This window comes from Crinia signifera, chromosome 5, assembly GCF_055691185.1.
Source record: "Crinia signifera chromosome 5, ASM5569118v1, whole genome shotgun sequence".
Taxonomy (NCBI): domain Eukaryota; kingdom Metazoa; phylum Chordata; class Amphibia; order Anura; family Myobatrachidae; genus Crinia; species Crinia signifera.
The window spans coordinates 28,647,367-28,667,582 of record NC_139221.1 but is presented as its reverse complement, the minus strand read 5'-3'; the positions used below and the strand labels follow the sequence as shown (position 1 = coordinate 28,667,582).

Sequence of the window (20,216 nt, the reverse complement as noted above, 5' to 3'; positions counted from 1 at the left end):
CAGGCATCGGGCCAAGCCGATTTGGCCGCCTTGGCCCAGGTGCTTGGGGACATCAACCAGCAGGGAGACTTGGCATCAGAACGGATGCGTAGGACCGAGGAGATCCTGGCGAGCTTGGTCAGCACCCAGCAGTCCATGGCTGCGAGCATGCAGGCCATGGCTGAGTCACATCAGGCCATGGCTGCAAGTGCTCAGGTGCTGGCCGAGCAAGCCACCCGCCAAAATGATCTCCTCCTCCACCATAATGAGCTTATGGTGGAGCTGATTACCAGCAACAGGGTCCTAATGTCATCCGTTTCTGGTGCATTACCACCGGAAACACTCCCTGCTGGCAGGAGGGGTAGACCAGCCAACCCCTCCACATCATCTGCTCCACCTGCCCCAGCATCTGGCCGTCCCCGAAGAGCTGCTGCACAGGCCAAGGAGCCTACCAAGGCCAAACGTGGTCGGAAATGAACTTGTGGCTGCATTAATCTCCGCCGTTATGTGTTCCCAAATCTTCCATTGTGCTGTGTGTGTCAGCTTCTTGTGTCCAATCACGTGCTCAGGGTAACCAGATGAGCCCTTGCTTCATATGTCCTTAGTGGTTGGTTCCCCTGTTGCCCTCTTTTGCCTGCCATTACTGTCAGCTGTACTTGAAGTGATGGCCATGGTACTATCTTGTGAAGTCCCCGGTTGTGTTCCAAATGATTCTGCTGATGGTGCATATGAGCCAGCTGCAGGTTGGCCTGCTGCAGAAGGGCCAGGTGTAGGGTGCCCTGCTGTTGAATGGTCAGGTGCAGGTTGCCCTGCTGTAGAAGGGCCAGCAGCCTCCTCATTTCCCACTGGCTGCATGTGCAGTGGCACATAGGAGGTGCTGGAGTCCATCTGTGTGCAATTATATATGTTTTGTATTATTATTTATTTTGCAGCATTCCTGCCATGTTGTTTATTGTTTGTATGTATTATTTTATGGTCTTTGCATCACACTGGCATTAAGTGTGACATGAATATAAATAAATGTGTTTACTTTACCCAAAATGTGTGGTTTCATGAGTACATGTCGAATACACATGTGTATTGTTAGTATTAATATTCAGTCATGTCCATTGTTAGCAGTTTTTAAGTGTGGGACAAGTACAGCATATGTGGGGGATTACTAAGGTTTCCTTGAAGCAGCAATGGTTTCAATTAAAGCACTGACAAGCGGCCTATTAGTGAGTAATGAGTAAAGGAGTAGATTCTATTGGGTTCAGGTGTTAATGGTTGTAGTCATTAGGCGTACGTTCGCCTACCGCATGAACGAGTGGTGTCCGCAAAGCAATAGTACACTTGTGGACACCGCACATTTCTGCCCTTTTTGATCGCGTGCATTCGGAGTGGTTTCCGAATGTACGCCCCCCAACATAAGTGTACTCCCCCGTGTCCGCCCATGTTTCCGCCCCGTTTTGCCCACTTTGAAACTACGCCCATGTGTCATTCCGCATGACGCCCATAATACGCCCCTATTTCCCGAATGATAGCGGTGAACAGTTCTGGACGGTCTTTGTCCGAACTGGTACCGAGTCAAGGCGTGGCACATGCGCGTAGCGTTCTCCACGCATGCGCAGACGCCGTAAAGACGCAATCCGTAAGAACGCGGTAAAGTCCGCATCAATCAGAATAAGGGCCTTTGTGCTATAATATGAGCTGGCTCTGGGTGCCTCTGTATGGCCCCCACAAAAGCAAGAGGTCATATAACTTGCTGACACACCAGCTTTAATGTTTGCCAGTCTGTAATTAGTTTAAGACGCCTTGGGGTACGGATTGGGGTATTTAAATAAAGTTCTCTAAAGCCTGCGCTAATGATGACACCACAGAAATAAAAGAAAAACCAGGAGACATCGGAAATCACAGTTTTAATAAATAAAGCTCTTTTCTTATCAGAACAAATGCATTTTTGTTTACGAAAGAGGATAAATAAAGTAGAAAAAATATTCAGACGGCCAGTGCCACAGATGGGGCATCGCCAAGCACACTTTGTAGAAGGCAACACACAAATTGAATTGTCACTGCTGAGCTGCAAATTGAAAAAAACACTAAATATTCATGTGAAACTGTCACTCCTGTAATAATGTTGTGATGCCTTTATCAGATGCCTCATTGAGATTCTATTTTTACGTTCTACGTCTTGTAAGCAAACATGAACAACACGGCCATGCAATAAAAAAAAAAGAGGAAAAAGTCAATAAATAAACGTAAAATCACTGTACATATATTTTTTTTCAATAGGGAGATAAAACAAGAATTAGAAAGTGATCAGAAACCTTTGCGTTCTAATGGCCGTTCCTTTCTATGTCTTTGGAAAAAGTTGACTGCAGACACAACAATTTATTAAGTAACAACACTACTGTAGTAACATTAAGGGCCAAACGTAATAGGGTGTGAGAATCAAAAAGTGAGGGATTTTGGGAGGGTTTTCCCATTTTTTTTAAAGCGGCAATGCTTTAAAAAAGTGGCAAAATGCCCGTTTTTTTTCAATCGAAATGATTGCCGCTTTAAAAAATTTGGAAAGCTGTCCCAAACTTTCTCTGATTCTCACACCCTATTACATTTGGCCAACAGAGTCTTCTCCACCATTAAGTGTGTTCCAAAAATATTTTCCTGCTTCATGGCCTTTTTGAACCCCCCTTATAAATGCAGTCTGCCCCTAGGTCTGCCTTGTGGCAGATAAACTAGGGATGGACATCGGATTCCGATCGCTCATAGTAATCCATGGTTTTCTTCTGTGTTTTTACTATTTGATGGTGGCTTTATGATGGTAGCCGCCATTGAATGGTGTGGTGTTAACGGCCAAATACAGCAAATTTTAGCACCAGAGACAACCACGGGCTTTTGCTCATGCGCAATTAGAATTTTTTGCTCATGTGCAAATCATATGAATACCTTTTTTTCATAAAGTTCTTTTGATTTGATGGAAAGTTTTGATGGCGCAACACCAGCCCTCGTTTGATGGCCAGCTTCCGATGTCCAACCCTAAGATAAACCTGAAAGTACTGGATGCAAAGTGGGACAAAATAAAAAAGTTCACAGCAAATATTACTTTATTGTAATAATGCTTGAATTTTTCTCGTAAAACAATGAAAACTTTAACTGTTCTTGCCAAGAAAAAAATTACGAGAGATGTATTCTCACCCTATAGTGTATGTACATCTCAGAAAGGGGGCAGGCATCGTTCTAGACGGATCGGTGAAGGCCAGTGATCTCGGATACGGGAATATGGCGACCCCGTTTTAAAAGTGTGCTGAGGTCAGTGTCTGCGCCTTCGATGCCTTGGCTGCATATAAAACACCGGCTAACCTGCTGTTACATATTAAGCACAGACGCTGCGTTTCCGCTGTTCTACCACGTTCATTGCTAAACCTGCCCCATAGTTCCATTCCTGTAAATATGTTTTCCACCCCTTTATCTGCTTTAAATGATCTCATAAAATGATCTCACTTTAATACAATGAAAAATGCAAGAGTGCGCCTCAACCGTACTTAGCAAGGTACGCACAGCCCAAAAATGTCCACCCCCGCAAACGGTGCCTCACCTTGGCCTATGAATCATTCTACCATTTGTACAATTGGATGGGCTTTATGAAAAGCAGGCACGTAATGTTACAATAAGGATTTTACGCTGGGCGCTCATGTCAGGACTCGGAGCTGTAATGATTCAAAGATTGTCCCATTTATCTAAATGTTTTTGTTCTACATTTTTTATTTTAAAAAAGAAAACCTTGATTGTACTTTGCATTGTTTCATAAACGCAATAAGGCGAGCATTCTATGGGAACAACATTGCTACCTAGCAGACGGAAGGCACTTATACTGTAGTAATGCCTTTCTTAGCCAATCACACCTGAGATGTTTGTGATTGGTTACACTAGGATAAGGCGGGATTTTCTATAAAATAGGAGGTGTGGAAAATTTAAGTTGACTTACATGTGGAATTATTGGTCATCGTGTACTCCCTCTCCCACAACACTATAAATCTCCATCTTTGTAGCCACTTCGTCCTCAGGGTAGATGTATGAAGCAGTTATAAGCAGAGGCGTAACTAATATTGTGGCGCCCCCCCGCCAAAAATTTACCTTAACCCTCCGCATGCCGCCGCCGCCGGCCCCGCAATCAGTCCGGCACCGCAGATAGCCTCCGGGCTCCGTCTCCTGCAGTAATGAAAAATGACACGACAAAATGGCTGCCCCCGTACAGCAGACAGTTTTTTTAGGGATGTTAGAGGAGGCGGCGGCCTCCTCTAGCATCCTTAAAAACTGTCTGCTATTAGGGGGCAGCCATTTTGTCGTGTCATTTTCCATTACTGCAGGAGATGGAGCCCGGAGGCTATCTGCGGTGCCGGACTGAATGCGGTGGCGGCGGCATGCGGAGGGGTAAGGGGGGGTCTGACCAGAGTGCCCGGGCACCGGGGGCGCCCCGCTGGCGCTTGCTCCCCCAAGCAGCCGCGGTGGCTGCCTTACGGTAGCTACGCCTCTGGTTATAAGGTTGGAGAAGTGAACCAGAGGAGAAGTGGCAACCAATCAGCTCAGAAGTAATAGCTATAATTTGCATAATATAAAATTATACAGAGCAGCTGATTGGTTGCCATTGGGTCCTTCTCTTCAGGATCACTTCTCCTCCCTTATCACTGCTTCATACATCTACCCTTCAGTTACTATATTCTACCTCCGATGACATGGACTTTGCTAACTAAAGGGCCCCATACATCAGCAATTAATTGTGACAATCCTCAGATCTGGAGATGATTGTCACAAATAATCTTTAATATGTGGGCTCCCCCCTTTTTGCGATCCTGATCAAAAATTGATCGGGATGGCCAATCGATTGCTGAATCAGATTTTTAAACATGTTTAATTATCTGGTATTATCTGTGGTTGTTTTTTATATGTGTGTGCGTTCCCGTCTCGTCTTCTTCTTCTATTTACATTATGAAAAGAAATAACATCTGAAATGACAATCGATTGAGGTGATGTATGGGCATTTTCCAGATATGAAGATGCAATCTTTAGATGGGAAAAATCTGCCGATCACTGAAATAAATCTGTAATGTGTGGGCAAGTCAAATAGATTGTAGAAACCATTTATCTGGCCAAAAAAAAAACACTGGATCTGGAAAACCATTAATTGTGATTGCTGATGTATGGGGCCCATAAGGGGGGGGGGGGGGGTGTCCAAATATTGTTAGGGGTGTGGTCACACCCCAAGGCCCTCTAAAGTGACATATCCGTGAACATTTCCAGCAAGGCTTGATGCTCTTTCTTGTACCCTGCAACAGTCAACAGGGATTGATGTGACACTAATGATTACAAGTAGGTGTGCTCTCTATAGAATGCGTGTCTTGTAGATATTTTACTTACACAGCCATCAGCTATACAAGGTAGGAAATGATTCTGTTGGACAGAATTCAAAACGACCAAACAATTTATGGTCTGATGCTGGCCATACATCAGACCAACTTTCATCCAATCATTCAACTAGTTGGTTGGATGGAATAAAAAATTTGGTACTGGATAGGAGCAAATGTCATTTGTAATTCAGTAATTTGCTCCCAATATCTGAAAACGGACATACAAGGTACTGTAGTTGAATCTGTTCGATTTAAACAATTTGACTGAATGTTTTTGTTCATTTTTCTGGGTTGTCATTTGCTCCCATCCAGTACCGGATTTTATGTTCAACCAACCAACGCAGGTTCTATGGAGTAGCGATGGGGCTGCCCTCAGGTTCCCGTACCCTGGGGGAAGGAGCACCACCCGTACACCCTTAATTGCAGCCTGGAATAGGTGCTCCATCACAAACATTTTTAAGACCACTGTTTATTTCAGGTACCCGCTATGTGTATCTATTTTCTAAAATAGGGGAGGCTAAACCTGTCCTCAAGATCTACCATCAGTTCATAGAAACATAGAATTTGACGGCAGATAAGAACCACTTGGCCCATCTAGTCTGCCCCTTTTTTAAACATGTTACCTCAAACCATATTTGATCCTTATTTTATTGTAAGGATATCAATATGCCTATCCCAAGCATGTTTAAATTGTACTACTGTATTTGCCTCTACCACCTCTGATGGGAGGCTATTCCACTTATCTTCTCCTCTTTCTGTGAAGTAATTCTTCCTCACATTTCCCCTGAATCTTCCTCCCTCTAGTTTCAGTGCATGTCCTCGTGTTCTGCTGCTCCTCTTCCTGTGAAGAATGTCTCCCACCTGTACCTTGTTAAACCCTTGATATATTTAAAAGTTTCTATCATGTCCCTCCTTTCCCTTCTCTGCTCTAAAGTATACATATTAAGATCTTTTAGTCTTTCCTGGTACGTTTTGTGATGTAGGCCATGCACCATTTTAGTTGCCCTTCTTTGTACAGTGTCTAATGTATTTATATCCTTCTGGAGATATGTATATCAGGCCATCTGTGGATCTAGAGTAGGAATCAATGCAGTGATGGCGGGCCGTGTTCATTTGCGGTCGTCTGGTAGTTGCCAGTGCTGCAATTTTGCAGTCATGTGATCAGGGCTGAATTAGGCCCAATGTCTAAGTCAACAGTCAATCAATAGGTTGACACCAAAAGGTTGACATACACAAAGTCAATGCGTGAAAAGGTCTACATGAGTTTTGGGGGGATTTTAAATATTTTTTGGTCTTTTTCACAATCCATGTCAACATTTTGCCTCTATCAATGTCGACTTAATGACTGTCGACCTAGACCCTATCTGTGAGCTATACCGCACCCAGGTTGTTGGTGCGTTTTATTCTGCTCTGTCAGTGGAGCTGTTCCCCTAATGAAGAAGTCTCCCAGCCATTCTGGTGAAGTGGGCAACGAGACTCTTAGGTGCAGACCCATGTTCTTTATTGTTCCTCACTACTCTTAAAGTTCTAAGTTGATCATTTTATTTAAGGAATCAGATGCACCTGTTTTGTCATGTTTAAGTCTTCCTTTTGTATATAAACAAGGGAGGCATCTATCTCCACGAGGATGCAGCCTGTCCATTCATTTGGCTCTAGTGACATCACTCTGCCCCTGGCTACTTGCTACTTATCTGATTGGCTGACCATTGGTTCAGCTCACAAAACACACCTACCTCTTCTGTGCACTCATAAGCCACAGAAGAACAGGGAGAGAAGGGACTGGTGGAGCTCCTAATGAATATTAATAACCCTTTGAGTCCCAAGTGAATTTGTCAAAATAGGTGTGAACATTGCCAAGCAAACATTTTTATTCATCATATTGACCTGTAATCTTTACGTTATTTTGTATTTGAATTTGTATAACAAATGTGAGTGATGCTGGCATTTTTTGCGCATCTCACAGAGATGTTGTCACTCGAAGGATTAACCCAATAGACACTTCCAATATAAATCACCTGTTAGATTTATACCTGCAATGCAGCATTGTTTTGACTCCCATTGTCAGATGAGAAATGACAGAAGTATAAAGTTGTGCACATTGCTAGAGTAGATGATCATGTATAAAATACAGATATTTAAGTGAACTCTGTTGCCATTTTTAAATAATACAGGAAAGATTTGCAAATTCCTGGTATTGGTGCTTCCGCTGCCTCTTGGCTGAAGACCATTTAAATCTATTGTCTCCTTCGAGTTATAGAGAGTTAACGGTTTCCAAACTGTAGCAGTGGTCTGTTCGGGAGAAGGGAAGCCCACAACCAAGATGGTTGGCCAGTACTGGCTGCCGATACCAGCTTTGTGATTGCCAACCTTAGTGTTTGCTTTTTGTTCTTCCTAAAATAGCAGAAGGTTGAATAACAATGATGTCAAAAATCTTTTGAGGTTTCAAATAAAATATCTCATCCTAAAACATTGCTCGTCGTTGGTACTAATCACTGTACACTGCCGTTCCGACCCCCCAGTGAAAGCACACTGAAAATAAAAATCGAGACATCGAAAAAGACAATCCAACAGTCAATCAATATTCGCACTAGTAAACTATCTTCTTCCCAAAAAACACACTCTGATAAGTCAAATCATTTGGTGAAATATTTCGGACAAATCACTCTATTCACACTCACATGGTTTAAATACAAATTAATAGCTCTTCCACCCCGGCGTCCGTTCATTTGTGCTTACGATATAAGTTCCAGTATCGTGTACTCTCATTGCCAGGTCCTTTGTTCTCAATATTTTCCCAATGTACTGGTCACCTTCTTGCCAGGTACAAAGGTGAAATCTGTCCACCGACGTGTAAAGTCACCTCCCAGTGTCAGATTTGGGAAATCAGAGGTCCAAGAGCGTTGGAGGACTGTGGTTCTCCTGTGCTCAGATGGCCGCCGTCTGCTTTATACTGTGAAAGCTGATTCGTGTGGGAGATGTTGGGATAGACATTGCCCGGGCAACACGGACACGGAGGGAATGATGGTCCTGCCAGCGGTGCCATCTTTTCCTTGCAGCCGATTGAACCTATGTAGAAAAATATACATGTTAATCTACATAGCTTCTGTAAGGGATCCAAAGCAGTGTTAAGGATCCTTTGTAATGGTTAAAACTAGGGAGGCCAATCCCGGGCCATTATTTTCAATCCCGGGATTCGGTTTTCCTATGTACACAAATGCGCATTTGAATCCCGTAATCCCGGGATTGGAGCTTCCAATCCCGGGATTCAAATCCCAGCCAAAAATGCCCTAAATCTTGGGATCCCGCCAATCCCGATCCCGGGATTGGCATCCCTAGTCAAAACAGATCATGGGAAGGTGGAATGAGGTTTTGTATATCTCTTGGAAAGTTTATAGATTATTAATGATGCACATTATTGGTATAGAAAACGCGTAATTGAAATTAAAGTACACCTTAGGAATCTCAGCTCAATACCCACTCAATACGGCTTCTTTCAAGGAACCACTTTATATTAGTTGAGCGACAAGGGGGGAAATGTAATAGGACGAGAGATTAAGAAAGCGAGAGATTTGGTAAGAACTCTCCAGTTTTTTAAAGCAGCAATCATTTACACTGCAAAATCAAACTGGTTTTGTTACCAGATCACTTTTTAAAGCGGCAATCATTTACCCTTCAAAATCAAACTGGTTTTGTTACCAGAGGGATTTTAAAATGGCAATTATTTACACTGCAAAATCACTTTGACTGAACCCCAAGAGAACATCCTTTTCAAAGCCATGTCTAGTCACGTCCCCTACAAACGGAGAGGAAACTATCAGTGGTGGATTCAAAGGAGAGCAAGAATCACAGGGCCCAGAGCTTGTATAAGCCAGGTAGCTAACTCTCCAAGGTCCTCGCTCCACCCCCAAGGTTCCCCAATTTGGATCTTAAAATAGTCCTTTTCTAATCAGGTATACTAATGAATGAGTCCCTTTTTTGACCATGTGCTGGTATGGGTCATGCAGCGTAGGCACATGCTAAGAACCATACATGCTCAGAAGAGGTCTAATCTTTTCACAGCAGAGTAGGTGACCTGTCAGGCTTCAGCTGTGAAACTGGGCCCCTTAGCACATGGTTTTGTCCATCTAAGAAGGAATTTGCCAGAAGGAGTGAACCAGAATAACCGCCTAAGCCTCCAAACAGATTTTCATGCAGTGCAGCTCTCGCTGAGTGACTGCGATTCCGAACGCTGACAATAATCAGCTGTTTGCTGTAGATTACCTTGAAGGCAACCACAGTTAATAATCATCTTAGATTAATAATAAATGCTTGCGCTAATGAATTAGAAATATTGTAATTAAATCTGAATATTGCAAATCATTTTTTAAGGCATAGAAATGAATCCAAATTTCTACCGACGGTAGTTCATTTTCTCGGCTTTTCAACAACAAATTTTCTTAAGATAAAAATCAATATTCCTTCTGCAGTTTTTAATTATAAAGATAAGTAGAAGCTTTAACGTAACATGAATGCATCAGAACTATAGTTTCAGTGTAGCCGCGTAATGAGAGTAGGTACTTGTGTACTTTCACGACTCCCATCGCATGCCAAATGTAGTGGCATACGATGGCATGCGATTTTTGTAGTTTTTTTTTTTAGCATTTTTTGATCGCATTGCATGCAATTTTTAACACAAATGCATCCAAATGCATTGAAATTAGTATCAAACATGTTCAATGGCCCCCAAATGTCATTTTTGAGGCTGTACCACCCCCACTATCAATGTGAACCCGAAGCGTGGCGAGCCTAGCGAGCCCGCGAGGGGCGGCGGTACGCGTCCTACGACCTTTTCATACCCCCACTATCCACGTCGGCGTGGAGTTGAGAATAGAAAGTGTGGCGAGCGCAGCGAGCCCCGCGAGGGGACGCGGACACCTGTGAAGCCCGCGATGGGACGCGTATACCTGTGAAGGTATCCGTGTCCCCTCGCTGGGCTCGCTGCGCTCGCCACGCATCGGGCTCGGTGTCTTGCTGCGCTCGCCACACTTTATTTTCTCAACTCCACGCCGACGTGGATAGTGGGGGTATGAAAAGGTTGTAGGACGCGTACCGCCGTCCCTCGCGGGCTCGCTGCGCTCGCCACGCTTCGGGTTCGCATTGATAGTGGGGGTGGTACAGCCTCAAAAATGACATTTGGGGGCCATTGAACATGTTTGATACTAATTTCAATGCATTTGGATGCATTTCTGTTAAAAATCGCATGCGATGCGATTTTTTCCTATACGATGGACATCGTGGGAGCCGTGATTGTACACAAGTACCTGAGAGTATTCTGGGCCTCATGTAGACTTTAGCCAAAATATTGGGTTTAAATTGTGTCCATAAAAACTCTGCAATTTATGTTATATAGAGCATCAGGAATCCTACTGCAGGGTATACACCATAGTTACCTGCTTTGCTGGTAGGTGTATTGGGGGGCGTGACCGGCAGAAGGGGAGCTGTCTGGGGGCGTGACATCACAATCGAATCAACGTGGCCGAACAAGCAATATATACCGGAGGGCAGGACTACGATGACATGACGAGTCAGCGTGAATTTTGTGAATTCCCCCCTCAGACCGCCCATTTGTACTCTGTTGGCCAAGATGGGTGCAGGGGTCTGCCTAGGAAAACAGGATACTCACCCACCAGGAGCATCACCCGATTTCCACAATTCTGCTGACCTACCCGATGATTGGTAAGTGCATACACACTTACTAATCATCCACCTGATGGTTGTGTATGATGTGAAAACTGGGTGTGCATTTAAATGTGCCCACCCAGTTGAGTTGTCAGTCACTGTCAGCCCCTGTAGCAAGTGTATAGCCAACTACCCAAACATACAGCCAGATGGGATACAGTAACTAAAGCTACACTATATCGACCATCAACTGTTCTGCAGGCTCACTGCAATATGCCTGTGAACAATGTTATTATATTTTATTTATAATAAAATAAAATGTAGTTAGGAATATGGGTGGTTTATTTTTTTTATTTTTTTCATTTTGTCTTGACGCACAGCAGGGCCTCCAGGGAGTTTGTACTGTATACATCATTTTGATTTCACTACTTTATACCTTGGTAATACAGTACATTATTTCCAGCTCCATTCTTTGCTCAGCTGATGACACTCACTACCTGCTTACACTCTTTTGTCACATTCATTTTATAGCCAAAAGAGTTTTCAATCCCTTCTAGTTTTCCCAATATTTTGGTTGATTTTGTTGATCTTGGTTGATGTTGACCGATTTTTAGATCAATTAAATTGATCTTATTTGATGTTGGAAGGCGCGGGTTTGGCGGGGCGTCTTGTAGCTGCTCACTATTCAGCGAACATAAGCAGCATAGCAAACAGGTCTGAATAAGGCCCATCATTCTTTCTAGTCCATTAAAGAAGGAGTTTGCTTTTGCAAAGCAACCAGAATCACCCCCTATATCTGTATCATTTTGCCGCTTTGCTCCTTCTTGTTTTCCTTTACACCCGATTTCAGGGCCAGCCATTGATTTATACACAGTGCTTCCCCATAAGCCTCGCAGCTCCCGGCCACAGCAATAACTGTAATGGAAGCAGCTTTCTGCGTTCTTCCATAGAAGCTGAGACACTACTGTAATTACTTTAGCAACATAGATGGTTGTTTCTGCAGATGTTGCTCAGAAGCGGATCATAGCCACATAATACTCTCGCTTTGACATCCTCGTATGAACAATCTCAGGGTAAAAATCTTATTATTTAATGTTGTTTGATCAGCTGTAATCTGCTTTAAAGTAAATGCTAAATATGTTTTTGCAATCATTTAGATGCATTCATGGAAATTATTTTAGTGACAAGGAAAAATTGGTTATGGTATAGGGGGTCGACAGTGTCTATGGTCGACAGTGATTGTGTCGACACATAAAAAGGTCGACATACCATCTGTCAACATTGCCAGAAGGTCGACGTAAGTTTTTTGGTCGACATGGGCATGGTCGTGTCGTCACTCAAAAGGTCAACAAGGTTGTTCACATTTTTGTTATCTATGTTGACATATGTCGACTATTCTGTGCTCTGCACACTATTATATTCTCACTCTATGCCCATTTGGATAGTAAAGTACGAACCAAGTTGGATAGTAAAGTCCTGTCGACCTTTTCAGTGTTGACCATGTCCACGTCGACCTTAAGCTTGTGTTGTCCTTCTGTCAATGTCGACCTAAGGTATGTCGACCATTCCTAGTCATTGTCAACCAATAGTGGTATGTGACCTAGACATTGTCGACCAAGGGACCGGATTGACCCTAACCTTAATAGTAGCTTATCCCTAACAGTAGCCTGACCATAATATCATCCTATACCCAAACCCAAACAGTGGCCTATACCCAACCCAAACAGTGGTCTATACCCAAACAGTGGCCTATACCCAACCCAAACAGTGGCCTATACCCAACCCAAACAGTGGTCTATATCCAACCCAAACAGTGGCCTATACCCAAACCCAAACAGTGGCCTATACCCAACCTTAACAGTGGCCTATATCCAACCTTAACAGTGGCCTATACCTAACCCAAACAGTGGCCTATACCCAACCTTAACAGTGGCCTATACCCAACCTTAACAGTGGCCTATACCCAACCCAAACAGTGGCCTATACCCAACCCAAACAGTGGCCTATACCCAAACAGTGGCCTATACCCAACCCAAACAGTGGCCTATACCCAACCCAAACAGTGGCCTATACCCAACCCAAACAGTGGCCTATACCCAACCATAACAGTGGCTTATACCCAACCATAACAGTGGCCTATACCCAACCATAACAGTGGCCTATACCCAACCCAAACAGTGGCCTATACCCAACCCAAACAGTGGCCTATACCCAACCCAAACAGTGGCCTATACCCAACCATAACAGTGGCCTATACCCAACCATAACAGTGGCCTATACCCAACCATAACAGTGGCCTATACCCAACCATAACAGTGGCCTATACCCAACCATAACAGTGGCCTATACCCAACCCAAACAGTGGCCTATACCCAACCCAAACAGTGGCCTATACCCAACCTTAACAGTGGCCTATACCCAACCTTAACAGTGGCCTATACCCAAACCCAAACAGTGGGCTATACCCAAACTTAACAGTGGCCTATACCCAACAGTGGCCTATACCCAACCTTAACAGTGGCCTATACCCAACCTTAACAGTGGCCTATACCCAAACCCAAACAGTGGGCTATACCCAAACTTAACAGTGGCCTATACCCAACCCAAACAGTGGCCTATACCCAACCTTAACAGTGGCCTATACCCAACCTTAACAGTGGCCTATAACCAACCAAAACAGTGGCCTATACCCAATCTTAACAGTGGCCTATACCCAACCTTAACAGTGGCCTATAACCAACCCAAACAGTGGCCTATACCCAACCCAAACAGTGGGCTATACCCAACCCAAAAAGTGGCCTATACCCAACCCAAACAGTGGCCTATACCCAACCCAAACAGTGGGCTATACCCAACCCAAACAGTGGCCTGTACCCAACCCAAACAGTGGCCTGTACCCAACCCAAACAGTGGCCTATACCCAACCCAAACAGTGGCCTATATCCAACCCAAACAGTGGTCTATACCCAACCCAAACAGTGGCCTATACCCAACCTTAACAGTGGCCTATATCCAACCCAAACAGTGGTCTATACCCAACGCTAACAGTGGCCTATACCCAACCGAAATAGTGGCCTATACCCAACCAAAACAGTGGCCTATACCCAACCTAAACAGTGGCCTATACCCAACCCAAACAGTGGCCTATACCCAACCCAAACAGTGGCCTATACCCAACCCAAACAGTGGCCTATACCCAACCCAAACAGTGGTCTATACCCAACCCAAACAGTGGCCTATACCCAACCTTAACAGTGGCCTATATCCAACCCAAACAGTGGTCTATACCCAACGCTAACAGTGGCCTATACCCAACCGAAATAGTGGCCTATACCCAACCAAAACAGTGGCCTATACCCAACCTAAACAGTGGCCTATACCCAACCCAAACAGTGGCCTATACCCAACCCAAACATTGGCCTATACCCAACCCAAACAGTGGCCTATACCCAACCCAAACAGTGGTCTATACCCAACCCAAACAGTGGCCTATACCCAACCTTAACAGTGGCCTATATCCAACCCAAACAGTGGTCTATACCCAACGCTAACAGTGGCCTATACCCAACCGAAATAGTGGCCTATACCCAACCAAAACAGTGGCCTATACCCAACCTAAACAGTGGCCTATACCCAACCCAAACAGTGGCCTATACCCAACCTTAACAGTGGCCTATACCCAACCCAAACAGTGGCCTATACCCAACCTTAACAGTGGCCTATACCCAACCCAAACAGTAGCCTATACCCAACCCAAACAGTGGCCTATACCCAACCATAACAGTGGCCTATACCCAACCCAAACAGTGGCCTATACCCAAACCCAAACAGTGGCCTATACCCAAACCCAAACAGTGGCCTATACCCAAACCCAAACAGTGGCATATACCCAACCCAAACAGTGGCCTATACCCAACCCAAACAGTGGCCTATACCCAACCCAAACAGTGGCCTATACCCAACCCAAACAGTGGCCTATACCCAACCCAAACAGTGGCCTATACCCAACCCAAACAGTGGCCTATACCCAACCCAAACAGTGGCCTATACCCAACCCAAACAGTGGCCTATACCCAACCATAACAGTGGCCTATACCCAACCCAAACAGTGGCCTATACCCAAACCCAAACAGTGGCCTATACCCAACCCAAACAGTGGCCTATACCCAACCCAAACAGTGGCCTATACCCAACCATAACAGTGGTGTATACTCAACCCAAACAGTGGCCTATACTCAACCCAAACAGTGGCCTATACCCAAACCCAAACAGTGGCCTATACCCAACCATAACAGTGGCCTATACCCAACCCAAACAGTGGCCTATACCCAAACCCAAACAGTGGCCTATACCTAACCCAAACAGTGGCCTATACCAAACCCAAACAGTGGCCTATACCCAACCATAACAGTGGCCTATACCCAACCCAAACAGTGGCCTATACCCAAACCCAAACAGTGGCCTATACCCAACCATAACAGTGGCCTATATCCAAACTTAACAGTGGCCTATACCCAACCCAAACAGTGGCCTATACCCAACCCAAACAGTGGCCTATACCCAATCCAAACAGTGGCCTATACCCAACCTTAACAGTGGCCTATACCCAACCTTAACAGTGGCCTATACCCAACCTTAACAGTGGCCTATACCCAACCTTAACAGTGGCCTATACCCAAACCCAAACAGTGGGCTATACCCAAACTTAACAGTGGCCTATACCCAACAGTGGCCTATACCCAACCTTAACAGTGGCCTATACCCAACCTTAACAGTGGCCTATACCCAAACCCAAACAGTGGGCTATACCCAAACTTAACAGTGGCCTATACCCAACCCAAACAGTGGCCTATACCCAACCTTAACAGTGGCCTATACCCAACCTTAACAGTGGCCTATAACCAACCAAAACAGTGGCCTATACCCAATCTTAACAGTGGCCTATACCCAACCTTAACAGTGGCCTATAACCAACCCAAACAGTGGCCTATACCCAACCCAAACAGTGGGCTATACCCAACCCAAAAAGTGGCCTATACCCAACCCAAACAGTGGCCTATACCCAACCCAAACAGTGGGCTATACCCAACCCAAACAGTGGCCTATACCCAACCCAAACAGTGGCCTGTACCCAACCCAAACAGTGGCCTGTACCCAACCCAAACAGTGGCCTGTACCCAACCCAAACAGTGGCCTATACCCAACCCAAACAGTGGCCTATATCCAACCCAAACAGTGGTCTATACCCAACCCAAACAGTGGCCTATACCCAACCTTAACAGTGGCCTATATCCAACCCAAACAGTGGTCTATACCCAACGCTAACAGTGGCCTATACCCAACCGAAATAGTGGCCTATACCCAACCAAAACAGTGGCCTATACCCAACCTAAACAGTGGCCTATACCCAACCCAAACAGTGGCCTATACCCAACCCAAACAGTGGCCTATACCCAACCCAAACAGTGGCCTATACCCAACCCAAACAGTGGTCTATACCCAACCCAAACAGTGGCCTATACCCAACCTTAACAGTGGCCTATATCCAACCCAAACAGTGGTCTATACCCAACGCTAACAGTGGCCTATACCCAACCGAAATAGTGGCCTATACCCAACCAAAACAGTGGCCTATACCCAACCTAAACAGTGGCCTATACCCAACCCAAACAGTGGCCTATACCCAACCCAAACAGTGGCCTATACCCAACCCAAACAGTGGCCTATACCCAACCCAAACAGTGGTCTATACCCAACCCAAACAGTGGCCTATACCCAACCTTAACAGTGGCCTATATCCAACCCAAACAGTGGTCTATACCCAACGCTAACAGTGGCCTATACCCAACCGAAATAGTGGCCTATACCCAACCAAAACAGTGGCCTATACCCAACCTAAACAGTGGCCTATACCCAACCCAAACAGTGGCCTATACCCAACCTTAACAGTGGCCTATACCCAACCCAAACAGTGGCCTATACCCAACCTTAACAGTGGCCTATACCTAACCGAAATAGTGACCTAAACCTAACAGCAGTCTGATCCTTACTACTGCTTAAATCTCACCCTAACAACAGCCTAACCTAACAATGACAGCAGTATATCCCTACCCCTAATAGCAGCCTAACCTAACAATGACAGCAGTATATCCCTACCCCTAATAGCAGCCTAACCTAACAATGACAGCAGTATATCCCTACCCCTAATAGCAGCCTAACCTAACAATGGCAGCAGTATATCCCTACCCCTAATAGCAGCCTAACCTAACAATGGCAGCAGTATATCCCTACCCCTAATAGCAGCCTAACCTAACAATGGCAGCAGTATATCCCTACCCCTAATAGCAGCCTAACCTAACAATGACAGCAGTATATCCCTACCCCTAATAGCAGCCTAACCTAACAATGGCAGCAGTATATCCCTACCCCTAATAGCAGCCTAACCTAACAATGGCAGCAGTATATCCCTACCTCTAATAGCAGCCTAACCTAACAATGACAGCAGTATATCCCTACCCCTAATAGCAGCCTAACCTAACAATGACAGCAGTATATCCCTACCCCTAATAGCAGCCTAACCTAACAATGGCAGCAGTACAGTATATCCCTACCCCTAATAGCAGCCTAACCTAACAATGGCAGCAGTACATCCCTACCCCTAATAGCAGCCTAACCTAACAATGGCAGCAGTATATCCTTACCCCTAATAGCAGCCTAACCTAACAATGGCAGCAGTATATCCTTACCCCTAATAGCAGCCTAACCTAACAATGGCAGCAGTACATCCCTACCCCTAATAGCAGCCTAACCTAACAATGGCAGCAGTACATCCCTACCCCTAATAGCAGCCTAACCTAACAATGACAGCAGTATATCCCTACCCCTAATAGCAGCCTAACCTAACAATGGCAGCAGTATATCCCTACCCCTAATAGCAGCCTAACCTAACAATGACAGCAGTATATCCCTACCCCTAATAGCAGCCTAACCTAACAATGGCAGCAGTATATCCCTACCCCTAACAGCAGCCTAACCTAACAATGACAGCAGTATATCCCTACCCCTAATAGCAGCCTAACCTAACAATGGCAGCAGTATATCCCTACCCCTAATAGCAGCCTAACCTAACAATGGCAGCAGTATATCCCTACCCCTAATAGCAGCCTAACCTAACAATGACAGCAGTATATCCCTACCCCTAATAGCAGCCTAACCTAACAATGACAGCAGTATATCCCTACCCCTAATAGCAGCCTAACCTAACAATGACAGCAGTATATCCCTACCCCTAACAGCAGCCTAACCTAACAATGGCAGCAGTATATCCCTACCCCTAATAGCAGCCTAACCTAACAATGGCAGCAGTATATCCCTACCTCTAATAGCAGCCTAACCTAACAATGGCAGCAGTATATCCCTACCCCTAATAGCAGCCTAACCTAACAATGACAGCAGTATATCCATACCCCTAATAGCAGCCTAACCTAACAATGGCAGCAGTATATCCCTACCCCTAATAGCAGCCTAACCTAACAATGGCAGCAGTACATCCCTACCCCTAATAGCAGCCTAACCTAACAATGACAGCAGTATATCCCTACCCCTAACAGCAGCCTAACCTAACAATGGCAGCAGTATATCCCTACCCCTAATAGCAGCCTAACCTAACAATGGCAGCAGTACATCCCTACCCCTAATAGCAGCCTAACCTAACAATGACAGCAGTATATCCCTACCCCTAACAGCAGCCTAACCTAACAATGGCAGCAGTATATCCCTACCCCTAATAGCAGCCTAACCTAACAATGGCAGCAGTATATCCCTACCTCTAATAGCAGCCTAACCTAACAATGGCAGCAGTATATCCCTACCCCTAATAGCAGCCTAACCTAACAATGGCAGCAGTATATCCCTACCTCTAATAGCAGCCTAACCTAACAATGGCAGCAGTATATCCCTACCCCTAACAACAGCCTAACCTAACAATGGCAGCAGTATATCCCTACCCCTAACAACAGCCTAACCTAACAATGGCAGCAGTATATCCCTACTCCTAATAGCAGCCTAACCTAACAATGGCAGCAGTATATCCCTACCCCTAATAGCAGCCTAACCTAACAATGACAGCAGTATATCCCTACCCCTAATAGCAGCCTAACCTAACAATGGCAGCAGTATATCCCTACCCCTAATAGCAGCCTAACCTAACAATGACAGCAGTATATCCCTACCCCTAACAGCAGCCTAACCTAACAATGGCAGCAGTATATCCCTACCCCTAATAGCAGCCTATCCTAACAATGGCAGCAGTATATCCCTACCCCTTATAGCAGCCTAACCTAACAATGACAGCAGTATATCCCTACCCCTAATAGCAGCCTAACCTAACAATGGCAGCAGTATATCCCTACCCCTAATAGCAGCCTAACCTAACAATGGCAGCAGTATATCCCTACCCCTAATAGCAGCCTAACCTAACAATGGCAGCAGTATATTCCTACCCCTAATAGCAGCCTAACCTAACAATGGCAGCAGTATATCCCTACCCCTAATAGCAGCCTAACCTAACAATGACAGCAGTATATCCCTACCCCTAATAGCAGCCTAACCTAACAATGACAGCAGTATATCCCTACCCCTAATAGCAGCCTAACCTAACAATGGCAGCAGTATATCCCTACCCCTAATAGCAGCCTAACCTAACAATGACAGCAGTATATCCCTACCCCTAATAGCAGCCTAACCTAACAATGGCAGCAGTATATCCCTACCCCTAATAGCAGCCTAACCTAACAATGACAGCAGTATATCCCTACCCCTAATAGCAGCCTAACCTAACAATGACAGCAGTATATCCCTACCCCTAATAGCAGCCTAACCTAACAATGGCAGCAGTATATCCCTACCTCTAATAGCAGCCTAACCTAACAATGACAGCAGTATATCCCTACCCCTAATAGCAGCCTAACCTAACAATGACAGCAGTATATCCTTACCCCTAATAGCAGCCTAACCTAACAATGGCAGCAGTATATCCCTACCCCTAATAGCAGCCTAACCTAACAATGACAGCAGTATATCCCTACCCCTAATAGCAGCCTAACCTAACAATGGCAGCAGTATATTCCTACCCCTAATAGCAGCCTAACCTAACAATGGCAGCAGTATATCCCTACCCCTAATAGCAGCCTAACC

At 45.0% G+C, this 20,216-nt stretch overlaps 1 protein-coding gene across 2 annotated transcripts in view; it reads right to left on the bottom strand.

The window, feature by feature from the left end:
- Nucleotides 1–5,186: 5,186 nt before the first annotated feature.
- Nucleotides 5,187–20,216, bottom strand: part of CRHR2 (corticotropin releasing hormone receptor 2) — a 188,832-nt gene continuing 173,802 nt past the window's right edge. For both annotated transcript variants that reach the window (XM_083186871.1, XM_083186872.1), the window contains one exon: nt 5,187–8,429. In XM_083186871.1, coding sequence (XP_083042997.1) covers nt 8,289–8,429 — 141 coding nt within the window. In that variant the 3' untranslated portion in view covers nt 5,187–8,288. The remainder of the gene's footprint in view (nt 8,430–20,216) is intronic.